A 13,997-nucleotide genomic window follows, 5' to 3' on the forward strand; every position below is an offset into this window, starting at 1 on the left:
TTGTAAAAATGAGGCCAGGTTCATAAGCTCATAAAGGGAATTGGCATTGATGCAGTTGTCAAATATGACCGCCTGTATTTGGTACTTTGGTCTCATTATTGATAACAATTTTTCTCTCTTTTTATTAATTGTAAAACAAATGAATAATGACAGTTTAGTTTTTTTTTAGTTGTGCTTTGGGTTGCAGGGATATTTTCTTATTCCTTTACTACAATTATTTTTCAGTTTATTTTTCTAAATTTGGACTGGATATAATTTTATACTAAAAAAGATTATAGACATTGAATTTCTAATTGCACAAGAACTCAGTCGCACTAAATTTGTCATCAGTATGTGATACTGGACTCGTGTTTGTCCTGACGAAAGAGGAAATGAGATTTTCCACCCAGAGAGACTGGTGAATAAACAAGTGCAGGTGCTGTTGTGATATGGAGACAGGAAGAGTTGGTCGTGTCCCAGGACCTTGCAAAAACAACCGCTTCATTCGCTCGTCTGATCAGAGCTCAACTTGAGTACAGAGATCAGGGCCATTGAAAAGACAGCGGAAGTGCGTTGGGTTTGCATGGTCGGAAGAGCATTGAAATCTCTTGTACTGAAATCAACTCTGTTCATGAAAAGTAGCTGTAATCCTAAAAGTGCCAAATCGTACAGAGATGTGAAAGCTGAGTTTATAATAATTGTATATCAAAACACGTCATATCTTCAGACAAGAGCATATATAGTGATCCCAAAACATACTTGGACATTTAAGCCACAAATGTTTGAATTTCATTGCATTTGAAGTTGAAATCTCAAATGAAGTATTTGCAAACAAATGCTAGTGTTTTTCTGAGCCATTTTTGCAATAACATTTAATCAATTTGGTGTCAAGGTGATTTTAGTGCATCTATGAAGTCAGTTCTCACATGTGTAGAGAATCATTAACTATCAACATGATCCGCCAATGTTTGACAACCACAATGTGTTCACATCTCAAGTTTGAACAGTATGTTGACTGCTTAATCACAAATTAAGCATTTTGCTTAGTGTAGGAAAGCTTGTTTTCACCACGGAATAAAAAAATGAAAAGGGCAACACAATTCGGATTTTTTTAAGTTAAAAACTTGTAATTGCGAGTTTAATCTCAATTCTGATGTTTTTCCTCAGAATTGCAAATTTATGTATTCAGAGTTTATCTCGTGCAATTCCGAGTTTGTATCTCGCAGTTCTGAGTTTGTATCTCGCAGTTCCGCGTTTGTATCTCGCAGTTCCGCGTTTGTATCTCGCAATTCCGAGTTTGTATCTCGCAGTTCCGAGTTTGTATCTCGCAGTTCAGCGTTTGTATCTCGCAGTTCAGCGTTTGTATCTCGCAATTCCGAGTTTGTATCTCGCAGTTCCGAGTTTGTATCTCGCAGTTCAGCGTTTGTATCTCGCAGTTCCGAGTTTGTATCTCGCAGTTCCGCGTTTGTATCTCGCAGTTCCGCGTTTGTATCTCGCAGTTCCGAGTTTGTATCTCGCAGTTCAGCGTTTGTATCTCGCAATTCCGAGTTTGTATCTCGCAGTTCCGCGTTTGTATCTCGCAGTTCCGAGTTTGTATCTCGCAGTTCAGCGTTTGTATCTCGCAATTCCGAGTTTGTATCTCGCAGTTCCGCGTTTGTATCTCGCAGTTCCGAGTTTGTATCTCGCAGTTCAGCGTTTGTATCTCGCAATTCCGAGTTTGTATCTCGCAGTTCCGCGTTTGTATCTCGCAGTTCCGCGTTTGTATCTCGCAGTTCCGAGTTTGTATCTCGCAGTTCCGAGTTTGTATCTCGCAGTTCAGCGTTTGTATCTCGCAATTCCGAGTTTGTATCTCGCAGTTCCGCGTTTGTATCTCGCAGTTCCGAGTTTGTATCTCGCAGTTCAGCGTTTGTATCTCGCAATTCCGAGTTTGTATCTCGCAGTTCCGCGTTTGTATCTCGCAGTTCCGAGTTTGTATCTCGCAGTTCCGCGTTTGTATCTCGCAGTTCCGAGTTTGTATCTCGCAGTTCCGAGTTTGTATCTCGCAGTTCCGAGTTTGTATCTCGCAGTTCCGAGTTTGTATCTCGCAGTTCCGAGTTTGTATCTCGCAGTTCCGAGTTTGTATCTCGCAGTTCCGAATTTGTATCTCGCAATTCCGCGTTTGTATCTCGCAGTTCTGAATTTGTATCTCGCAGTTCTGAATTTGTATCTCGCAGTTCCGCGTTTGTATCTCGCAGTTCTGAATTTGTATCTCGCAATTCCGCGTTTGTATCTCGCAGTTCCGCGTTTGTATCTCGCAGTTCCGCGTTTGTATCTCGCAGTTCTGAATTTGTATCTCGCAGTTCCGCGTTTGTATCTCGCAGTTCCGCGTTTGTATCTCGCAGTTCCGCGTTTGTATCTCGCAGTTCCGAGTTTGTATCTCGCAGTTCCGAGTTTGTATCTCGCAGTTACGAGTTTGTATCTCGCAGTTCCGAGTTTGTATCTCGCAGTTCCGAGTTTGTATCTCGCAGTTCCGACGAGTTTGTATCTCGCAGTTCCGAGTTTGTATCTCGCAGTTCCGCGTTTGTATCTCGCAATTCCGAGTTTGTATCTCGCAGTTCCGAGTTTGTATCTCGCAGTTCAGCGTTTGTATCTCGCAATTCCGAGTTTGTATCTCGCAGTTCCGAGTTTGTATCTCGCAGTTCCGCGTTTGTATCTCGCAGTTCCGAGTTTGTATCTCTCAGTTCCGAGTTTGTATCTCGCAATTCCGAGTTTGTATCTCGCAGTTCCGCGTTTGTATCTCGCAGTTCCGCGTTTGTATCTCGCAGTTCCGAGTTTGTATCTCGCAGTTCCGAGTTTGTATCTCGCAGTTCCGAGTTTGTATCTCGCAGTTCCGCGTTTGTATCTCGCAGTTCCGAGTTTGTATCTCGCAGTTCCGAGTTTGTATCTCGCAGTTCCGAGTTTGTATCTCGCAGTTCCGAGTTTGTATCTCGCAGTTCCGCGTTTGTATCTCGCAGTTCTGAATTTGTATCTCGCAATTCCGCGTTTGTATCTCGCAGTTCTGAATTTGTATCTCGCAGTTCTGAATTTGTATCTCGCAGTTCCGCGTTTGTATCTCGCAGTTCTGAATTTGTATCTCGCAATTCCGCGTTTGTATCTCGCAGTTCCGCGTTTGTATCTCGCAGTTCTGAATTTGTATCTTGCAGTTCCGCGTTTGTATCTCGCAGTTCCGCGTTTGTATCTCGCAGTTCCGCGTTTGTATCTCGCAGTTCCGAGTTTGTATCTCGCAGTTCCGAGTTTGTATCTCGCAGTTCCGAGTTTGTATCTCGCAGTTCCGAGTTTGTATCTCGCAGTTCCGAGTTTGTATCTCGCAGTTCCGAGTTTGTATCTCGCAGTTCCGAGTTTGTATCTCGCAGTTCCGAGTTTGTATCTCGCAGTTACGAGTTTGTATCTCGCAGTTACGAGTTTGTATCTCGTTTGTATCTCGCAATTCTGACGTTATAAATAAAATAAAATAAAGTCTGCTTTGTTATATCAAAAAGTTGCAATTACCTTTTATTTTTTTAATCTGTGGCAGAACAAGCTTGTATATAAAGTGTTCTAGTGCTGTCTTTCTTTAACAATAAATAACTTTTCATTTGATATTTTGCATCTGATCCAATGACATTCATGCATCAAGTTTGGCTAAAGTGTCCAATCTTTTGGGACCGCTGTTTGAACACACAGTCCCAGATAAATCACAAAATTTATGTTACGTTTGCAAAGCCATCTCTCACTGGCCTCTGTGTCCCTTCATGTCATCGTAGGTTATTAATGTCTGGCTTTGTGTGGACACCGTTCTGTCCACACATCGCTAATCTCCGTCGTCTGTGTAAGTGTTGTCCTGGTCAAATGAAGTAGAAGTGGAACTTGAGTCGATCCAAAACGAGGTGCACTAAATCCTGCTTCCTACGTTTCCCCACAGGCTACATGTGAACGCGGCTTCGCTGCCATGGAAGAGTCTCACCAGAAGGTAATCGATGAGCTGCAGAAAAAGCACCAGCGGGAACTGGAGAAACTGCAGGAGGATAAGGAGAGACTGCTGGCCGAGGAGACCGCAGCCACTATATCTGGTTAGTACTGAAGAAACGGGACAAGAGCAAACGGGTCCTTCTATTTGAAACGGACCCTCAAAACTTAACACTACCTTAGTGTCTTACATTATCCACACATGAAAATGAACTGCATGAAATTAACCCTACTTGTGTGTAAAAGTCACTGGCTACACGATGCCGAATATAACATTGCAGAAAGTTTTTAAAGTCTCCCTGTAGTCAATCATTTTATCCCTTAAAACTCATCTTTTATCACCGAAATGACATATTTAAGCATTTTTTCCTTGAAAACAATGTCTTCATCCCTTAAAATATCTTGAATGTAACTCGACACCCTTGCCTCATTTAGTATGCGCGGTTCTATGAATATGCAAATGAGCCCCGCCTCCACTCACTCGCTCAGCTCAGAGATCCACTGGTTGACGATCACACGTTGATCTGATTGGTTACAAGGTAGTTTGTGACGTCAGAAACACCAGCGATTTCAAAGCGTGTGTTTGAGACTGTCTTTGGTTCACTGCAGTTTTAAGGAGGAAATACTCAGCAATGGTGTCGACTTATGAACTTACACATGGTTTGTCTTAAAGCATATTAAAAACTCCACATAGACACATAAACAACATTAAAATCTGGATTTACACCACAGGGGGACTTAAATATCAAATCAATATCCACAATATTCCTCATGCCAGAGTCATTTGGATTCTTGTTGTTCAATGTTTTTTAACAATGTTTCACAGCATTTTAATAGTGTTTTTATCTGCTCAGCCATCGAGGCGATGAAGAACGCACACCGGACGGAGCTGGAGCGGGAGTTGGAGAAAGCGCGCAAGGCCAACAACAACACTGAGAACGCAGACATCGAGGAGATCCGCAAACAGCACGAGTCAGTCGTTGTTCCTTTATGCAGTTTCAGCCGCACCTTTGCATCTCTTCAGATTTTATTGCTTTTCGAGACAAGTTTATGATGCCACACCCTCTCACTTTGCTTTATACTCGTGCATTTGTGATGCATTTCATCTATATTGGAGTGAATAAAGCAGGGTTCATATTAGGTGCTTAAAGTACTTGAATTTGACTTTTTGAAAATCCTTGAAAACAGCCATTTTTATGAAGACGTGCGGAAGTACAGCCGAAGTGCTTGAATTATTGAAGTACAATATATGGGAAATTTATTTTTAATTTTATTGATAAAACAATCTTTTCACACAAAATTGAAGCTGCAGTCCGTCTGATATACAGTACAGGTCAAAAGTTTGGAAACATTACTATTTTTTATGTTTTTGAAAGAAGTTTCTTCTGCTCATCAAGCCTGTATTTATTTGATCAAAAATACAGAAAAAACAAAAGTAATATTGTGATATATTATTACAATTTAAAATAATTGGTTTTCAATTTATTATACTTTAAATTATCATTTATTTCTGTGATGCAAAGCTGAATTTTCAGGATCATTACTCCAGTCTATCACATGATCCTTTAGAAATCATTCTAATATGATGATTCATTATCAAAGTTGGAAACAGTTCTGCTGCTTAATATTTTTTCATAACCTGTGATACTTTTTTAGGATACTTTGATGAATAAAAAGTTAAAAAAAGCAGTAAAAAAAAGCAGCAAATGTTTTAAAAATAGAAATCTTCTGTAACAGCAATATCCACTACTGGTCAGTCATTTTTTTCCTTTCTTTTTTTGAAATAAATCAATACTTTTATTCAGCAAGGATGTGTTACATTGATAAAAAGTGATAGTAAAGAAGATTTATATTATTAGAAAATATTTTTTTATTTTGAATAAATGCAGTTCTTTTTAACCTTTTATTCATCAAATATATTAGGCAGCAGAACTGTGTCCAACACTCATAATACATCATCATATTAGAATGATTTCTAAAGGATCATGTGATAGACTGGATGTCACATGTGACACTGAAGACTGGAGTAATGATCCTGAAAATTCAGCTTTGCATTACAGGAATAAATTATTTTTTAAAGTATATTCAAATAGAAAACTATTATTTTAAGTTGTAATAATATTTCACAATATTACAGTTTTTTTCTGTATTTTTGATCAAATAAACGCAGCCTTGATAAGCATTAGAGACATCTTTCAAAAATATAAAAAAAAACGTAATGTTTCCAAACTTTTGACCTGTACTGTATATATACAGGCATTATGCATGGCTATGAGTGTGATATTCCTCATATAAATATCCAAGTATATGATAAAGCTGCTTCTTATAAGTCAATCATAAATTCATGGAAGAAAAGAAAGAAAAAATCCATTTGAATAAGGAAAGCAATATATTTGTCATAGTATCCTTGCAATGGTTAAAGTAACCGCAGTCCTTACATGTTAATTTACTAGTTTATTTTTATTTATCCATTTACCTTTTTTTAGAATCTTTAGATAATAAAGAAAGATATTGTTTGAGAAATGAGATCTCTGATTGTAGACAAAAACAAAAAAGTAGTGCTTGAAAAGTCCTTGAAAGTCCTGGAATTTGATTATAGAGTGTGAGTGTGTGTATGAACCCTGATAATGGTTTTAAGTGCCCAAATCCCGTCTGCATGACCGCCTGCACTAGCCAAGTGTGTCCTGGGGCAATGCAGACACGATGCCAAATCTGCAGTGATTGCACAGTTTCTTTCTTTGTCTACATGCACATAATCTGCCCTCGAGCTCTTGGCTGTACTTCCGTCTAGACTTAAAGGCCTTGCTCTTTTATCACCTCTTTAAACTGACAGGAGAAGTGTGTGTGTGTGTGTGTGTGTGTTGTCAAACGTTAATGATTCCAGTTCACATAGATATGCGGAAGCGACAAAAAATTATGTATTATGACTTTTTAAGGCCAGACAAGTAATTTGTTGAGGTCAGTTTGTAAAGAAAGACTACACACCTGCACACATATATATTCAATCTCTGTTACTGTAATCTCCTGTTATCACTGTAAAGCTGCTGTGAAACATCTGTATGGTTAAAGCGCTGTATAAATGAAGGAGACTTGACTTGTGTTGTAGGGAGGAGCTGATGTCGTACCAGAGGGAGATCGAGGTGTTGTCAGAGCAATACTCTCAGAAGTGCTTAGAGAACGCTCATCTGGCCCAAGCGCTGGAGGCCGAGAGACAGGCGCTCAGACAGTGCCAGCGGGAGAACCAGGAGCTCAACGCGCACAACCAGGTAACGGCCGTATACAGAGATTTGGTCATATTGCTGAGGACATTAAAGGGATGCAAATTAGCCCATGATTTACTCTCCCTCATCCTAGGTGTATATGACACTCTTCTTTCAGACGAACACAATCAGAGTTATATTAAACAATGTCCTGGCTCTTCCAAGCTTTATAATGGCCGGAAGCTAGACTTTTACTTTGTAACGTGTTAAATATGGATATTTTTCTTACACAAACTCATCGCTTTGGTTCAGAAGGCCTTTATTATCCCCCGGAGCCTGTGGAGCACTTTATGATGGACAGATGCACTTTTATGATGGACAGATGCACTTTATGATGGACAGATGCACTTTTATGATGGACAGATGCACTTTATGATGGACAGATGCACTTTTATGATGGACAGATGCACTTTATGATGGACAGATGCACTTTTATGATGGACAGATGCACTTTTATGATGGACAGATGCACTTTTATGATGGAGAGATGCACTTTTATGATGGACAGATGCACTTTTATGATGGACAGATGCACTTTTATGATGGACAGATGCACTTTTATGGACTTCAAAACAGAAACAGCCATTCACTGCCATTATAAAGCTTGGAAGAGCATTTTTTTTATATAACTCATTGTATTTGTCTGAAAGAAGTCAGTCATATACACCTTGGATGATTTGAGGAGTGAGTAAATCATGGGCTAATTTTCATTTTTGGGTGAACTATCCCTTTAAAGCAAATAAATCCACTTCAGGGTTCTCGTTTATAAATCTGTGTGTAGGATTCCTCACTAAAAGTGTACGTGCGTCTGAAAGCCCACAATGGCGTACGTTTATTCAGACTTATAAAAGCGAGCGTACTCCAGAACCTGCACAACATCCCCTTTATAACCCCAGTCAGAGGAAGACTGTGAACATGCGTCTCCTCCCCGAAATAACCATATAAGAGCTTACAACGCCTCGTTTACTGTGCATATCCTCATCTGCATATCATTTGCATATGCATATTCACGCACGTGATCCAATATTTAACGGTACAAGACATTAGGAGAATATGAGATACGGATGTGCGTCACATTACATTGCGAAAAATCCTTTAGTAGCCGATCCTCCGCTTTGTTTCCGAATAAATAAATCAAATAGTATAAAATACATTTTAGAGAGAGTTTTTCTCAATCTTTTCCACTGGACAAATAGTATTTTTAAGATGTACTTACACATTCTCCCGTCAAGTGTGTGTTTATAAATCACAGCTCATGCGTGTGAAGTGGCGTACGGCTCATTCTGCTTTGTGCGACGCAACGGTTATAAATGAGGCCCTGATGCTCAGATCTCCTACTTCTGTCACCCAGTCTGTGGCGTTTCTGTTGCTCAAAGCTGTTTGTGTCTGTGATGAAGGAGTTAAACAATCGTCTGGCCGCCGAGATCACGAAGATGCGCTCGATGACGAGTGAGGATGGCGGAGACGCTGGCGGAGGCATGCAGGGGAAGGAGCTTTACGAGCTCGAGGTCTGAGGCGTTTACCTTTACATCCACAGCCATTCCCACTGCATCTCTCTCAAGAACGAACACCTCATGCTTGTGTTTTACAGGTAATGCTGAGGGTGAAAGAGTCAGAAGTGCAGTATCTGAAGCAGGAGATCAACTCTTTAAAAGATGAGCTGCAAACTGCCCAAAGAGTAAGTGCATTTGTTTACATTCATGCATTTAGCAGACGCTTCTATCCAAAGTGACTCAAGGGTTGAGGGGAATAAAATCACACTTTAAAGACTTTTTAAGTCCATACAGAACAAGATTTTTGTTTGATTAAAGCACTTATTCAGCACACATTCATTTTCAAGTTTTATTCAATATACTCATATGTCTTGAAATTGGTCTATGCACTAATATATCAATGCTTTTAATTCAGAGGTCATTAGATATTGGATTTTGCTGGTAGGATAATATGTTCAAAGGCAATAAACATTATTGTGCTGATACTAGTCAAATTTGTATACAGGGTTCAGGAACAGATGCTTTAAGTGCTTGAAGTACTTGAATTTGATTTATTATTATTTTTTACATCCTGGAAAATCCCTGAAAACAGCAATATTTATAAAAAAGGTACTTAAAGTGCTTGAATTATTGAAAGACAATATATGTGAAAATAGGATCAAAAATCTTTTCACGCAAAATTAAAACTGCAGCCCGTCTGATGTATAGATATAGAGGCATTTCGCATGGCTATGAGTGTGATATTGCTCATATAAATATCCAAGTGTATGATACAGCTTTCATTCTTCAAGTCAATCATATATTAATGGGAGAAAAAATCAGTTTGAAAGAGGAAAGCGATATCTTAGTCATAGTATAGTTAAAGTTACCGCAGTCATTGCTTGTGCTGCACTTTATTTGTACCATTTTGTTTTATTGGTTTATTTATTTATGTACCTTTTTCAGAATTTGAAAGATGATAAAGATATTGTTTGATAAGTGAGAGCTCTGATTGTAGTCCTTGAAACCCCCAAAAGTAGTGCTGGAAAGTCCTGGAATTTCATTTTACAGTATCTGTACGAGCCCTAATATTAAAGGGTAACTAAACCCTAAACCAACTTTTTTTAGTTAATGATCTGTAAGAATGGGGCTTTATTAGTGCTGTTCATTGATTCAAGTCGTTTTTTTGACATTTGTGTTTAAAGTGTTTTAATTTTACAAAATATGGTGTAAAAACGTCTGAGTGCTGCCCTCTTCAGGTTGAACAGTGGCTACTGCAGTTGAATTTTCCTATTGGAAGTTGTGGTACACTCTGATGTCAGAGAGTACCAGCTAACCACGCCCTTGCCTACAGAGAGATATGTCTCAGATGCACACCCCCTCTCCACTGGGCTCTGCCCACTTTTCCAGCATTTTTCAAATATTGCCAGTGGGTGGAGTCAGGCTCTGACCAGGGGTTTAGTTACCCTTTAAATGTTGAGTAATGTTCTTGGTCTTTCCGTCATGTGACGTGCAGCCCAGGGAGAGTTTGTTGAATTAAAAGCCAAATTGTGAAATTGAAATTGAAAATTAAATTGTGACCAAAAATCCAATAATAACCCCAAAAAGCAGGACTTTTAATTATAAACAGGCCGAAATACAGCAGGACTCTTATTTTGAAATTGTACAAAATTGCTTAGTCTGTCTTCAAAAACTTAATTTGATCAAATGTTTGTTGAATCTTTAGCCTGTAAAGCTGATGTGGCAAAACATTTAAATACAACAATCTGTTTTTGTCCCCAAATTTAAGACCTCAATGAAAATGAAGACTTTTGTTATACCATTAAAGCTGTACATTTGATCATAAGGACCCCAGTACTGTGTTAATAACCTGTGCCACGTCTCCTCACAGGATAAGAAATATGCAACGGATAAATACAAGGACATTTACACGGAGCTGAGCATCGTACGGGCCAAAGCGGAGCGCGACCTGTGCCGCCTGCGAGAGCAGCTCCAGCTGGCCCATAATGCACTGGGGGAGCCGGCGCTGGAGGACGTGGAGCACGCCGGCTACGGTACGCCCAGTTACTCAGGAATTACTTCATGTCATTTAATTACATGTCGATCCTTGTATTATTCAGCTGGTTGAGGCTGATATGGGATTCAGAAAGTAATAAGTAATTAATTACTTTTTAGAAAGAGTAATTAGTACAGTAATCTAATTACACTGATGAAGATATAATTGGTAACTAGTAATTAATTACTTTTTTACTTACTACATTGTGTTAGTGCGTGTTATGAACCATCATAACTGTCTTTCCTTTCAGATATCATGAAGTCCAAGAGTAATCCTGATATATTAAAGATGGCGGCCGCGGCAGCCAAGCGCTCCGAGCGCACCCTGAGGTCAAAGGTGAGTCTCTGACACGTGACACTCGCTAGGTTTAGCTTAGAGTTATAGTTCGCTCAGGGGTTTTCAATCCTTTAGATGACACAAACCACAATCTTCATGTTTTTACATAAAGACCCAATTAATACTGTGAAAAATAAATACTATAATATTTTAAATATTATAGCTCTTTTATTTTTTTAATCTATTTTTATTACACTTTTATAATTCATTAATTAATTCATTATTTTTTAATAACACATTTTTATTTATTTTAATCTTTTTAGTATTTATATATTTTAATATTTAATATTTAATCATATTCATAATTTCCACGGACCCTCTTGCACTTTGTAATTTAATTCATTTTATTTGTTTTAACATTTTTATTATATATTTATTTTAATCTTATTTATTTATTTTACTTTATAATTCATTTTAATCTATTTGTATTTATTTTATTAATTTATTATTACAACATTTTTATTTTACTCAAATATTTATTCTATTCAATATATCAAATTTTTATATTTTTGTATACATTTATATACATTTTTTATTTTAATAAAAAAAACGTTATTTATTTAATTTTTCTACTTAAAAAAAAAATCTTCTATTATCAAATATTTATTTGATTGATTTATATCAAATTTGGATTTTAATCTTTAAAAAAAAAAATCTAATATTTGTTATTTTTGTATTCATTTATATAAAAATAATTTAAAAAAAATTATTTAATCTTATTTTGAGTATTCATCTATTTATGATCATTATATACTTGTGTTGTCCCGTGGGTTTGAAAGCCCCTGAGCTCGCTCTGCCCCCTGCTGGCCAACACTCGTATCTCCTTAACCAGTGACGTGTAGTTGTGCTTGTAACGCTGGGAAACTGAACTCTTTGTGTGCTGTGTTTTGTTGCGCAGGAGAAAGCCTGGTAGGTAGCGGTAAGACAAATGACTTTTGCACATTCCCCTCTCTAACACACAGTTCCGTGTGTGTGTGTGTGTGTGTGTGTGTGTGTGTGTGTGTGTGTTTGTTTGTGTGTGTGTGTGTGTTTCTCCTCCGTTTTTCCCTCTGTTCCCAGTCTGTGAGTCGTGACATGTCCTGGGACAGCTAAAGACTAAACCCGAAGACCTTTTGACTTCTGATTTTAGGTAAATGTCCTTGAAAGGGACCGAACGCTTAGATCAGGGCTTTTCAATCTTTTAGATGCAACAGACCCCCAAATATGATCAATATTAATGTATAAAGACCCAATCTATACTGTCAGAAAGACATTTTATAAGTATGTTATATTATTTGTAAAGTATTTTTTTTTTTTGGGAAAAAATTTACTCTGTAGTACTGCACTGCGTATTGTTTATTTTTGTATATTATACTATATATATATATATATATATATATATATATATATATATATATATATATAGTATAATATACAAAAATAAACCATAAAAAATAAACACATCGGTTCCTTGCCACTGTTGCCTTTGGCTTGCTCAGTTGGGGATATTTGGGGGATATTTAATTTAATTTTATCAATCAATAAATTCCTCTTGAAACAAACTTTGTTGTATTATTTTAATTTAATACTGTGAAGCTGCTTTGATACAATCTGTATTGTGAAAAGCGCTATACAAATAAACTTGACTTGACTTGACATCAAAATAAATAATAAAAATATTATATATATCTTATTTTTATTTATTTTAATCTGTTTATTTAACTTTTAACTCTAAAAATTAAATAATTTAACTCTACTCTTTATTTATTTTATTCAATTATTAATGTTTTTTTATTCCTTTATCTCAAATATATCAACTATATTTTTAACTTTTAAATGTTTAATTTAACATTTTAATATTTTTTTTTATTTTGTTTATTATTTAATTAATATCAAATGTATTTTAACCTAATTTGTTTGAACCTAAACCTATTTGTTATGCCTTTATGCCCCCTTGTGGATTTTCATTTTTTAATTTAACTTTTATAATCCATTTTTATTATTTATTTTATTAATATAAAATGTATTTCAATCTAATATTTATTTTATTCCTTGATATAAAAATGTTATTAATTTTAATCTTTTATTATCATTTATTTGTCTGTTTTGATTGCACATTCCCGATGCTCCCGATGCTCCCGAACCCCAGTTTAAAGCCTCTTCATAGTCGACGTGTTTGCGTTCAGAGGCGTTCATGCATTGACGAACAGATGGCTTTATTTTTCCCATCATGCATGCGGTCGATTCCGAATGAAGGCTGTTCACGTCATCTCACGGCCTCATGGATTCATGTCTCCCGCAGAGAAAGGTCAAGGGTCACGGCATGTGTGTGTGTGTGTGGCTCACGGGTTCACTGGCGGCACCGCTGCAGCTTCGGCATTTCTGTTGGGTTAAATGCGCTAGGAAAGCTAGGGCTGCCCTCCACTAAACATTTAGTAGTCGTTCATTTACGCCATTAGTCGACTAATCACACCTTTATATTAATAAGCCATAAATCATAATGACTGCCTTTTAATTGCCTGTATAAAATATGTATAGCCTAATCAGCGCTCAGATTCGAACATAAAGCTGCAACACCTAATGATTATAAATGTGTCGTGAAAAAAGCAGAATGAGACTCTAAACATTTTAATCATTTATTAATCATTTTTTAATTAATTATTAAACATTTTTTATAATTTTTTTAATAATTTTCTGTGTTTTCGGCTGCAGAGATTAAGTCCCGATGCTGACTCGTCATCTATATGCTCGTTTCATACGGATTACATAATCTGAGAATATTCATTTTCCATTGGAGTCTGTTCATTCAAGTGTAAAAAATGTCATGCTTTCTATAGATATATTTCTCATGTCTGTGAAGCAAGTATACGCTGAGTTTCAGTTCATTTATGATGCGCTCAAGTTCAAGATCGACAGAAAGCATCATTATTT

At 37.1% G+C, this 13,997-nt stretch overlaps 1 protein-coding gene across 5 annotated transcripts in view; it reads left to right on the forward strand.

The window, feature by feature from the left end:
* LOC309485287 (myosin phosphatase Rho interacting protein) overlaps nt 1-13,997 on the forward strand; it is a 71,460-nt gene that overhangs the window by 56,237 nt on the left and 1,226 nt on the right. For 3 of the 5 annotated variants that reach the window (XM_082152055.1, XM_082152058.1, XM_082152059.1), the window contains 7 exons: nt 3,920-4,067; nt 4,818-4,935; nt 7,070-7,229; nt 8,621-8,731; nt 8,815-8,901; nt 10,587-10,749; nt 11,002-11,087. In XM_082152055.1, coding sequence (XP_082008181.1) covers nt 3,920-4,067; nt 4,818-4,935; nt 7,070-7,229; nt 8,621-8,731; nt 8,815-8,901; nt 10,587-10,749; nt 11,002-11,087 — 873 coding nt within the window. Of the gene's footprint in view, nt 1-3,919; nt 4,068-4,817; nt 4,936-7,069; nt 7,230-8,620; nt 8,732-8,814; nt 8,902-10,586; nt 10,750-11,001; nt 11,088-11,985; nt 12,007-12,146; nt 12,217-13,997 lie in introns of all 5 variants that reach the window. The other 2 variants (XM_082152057.1, XM_082152056.1) reach the window with 2 other exon arrangements.

Source organism: Leuciscus leuciscus (genome assembly GCF_965113295.1).
Source record: "Leuciscus leuciscus genome assembly, chromosome: 21".
Lineage (NCBI taxonomy): Eukaryota > Metazoa > Chordata > Actinopteri > Cypriniformes > Leuciscidae > Leuciscus > Leuciscus leuciscus.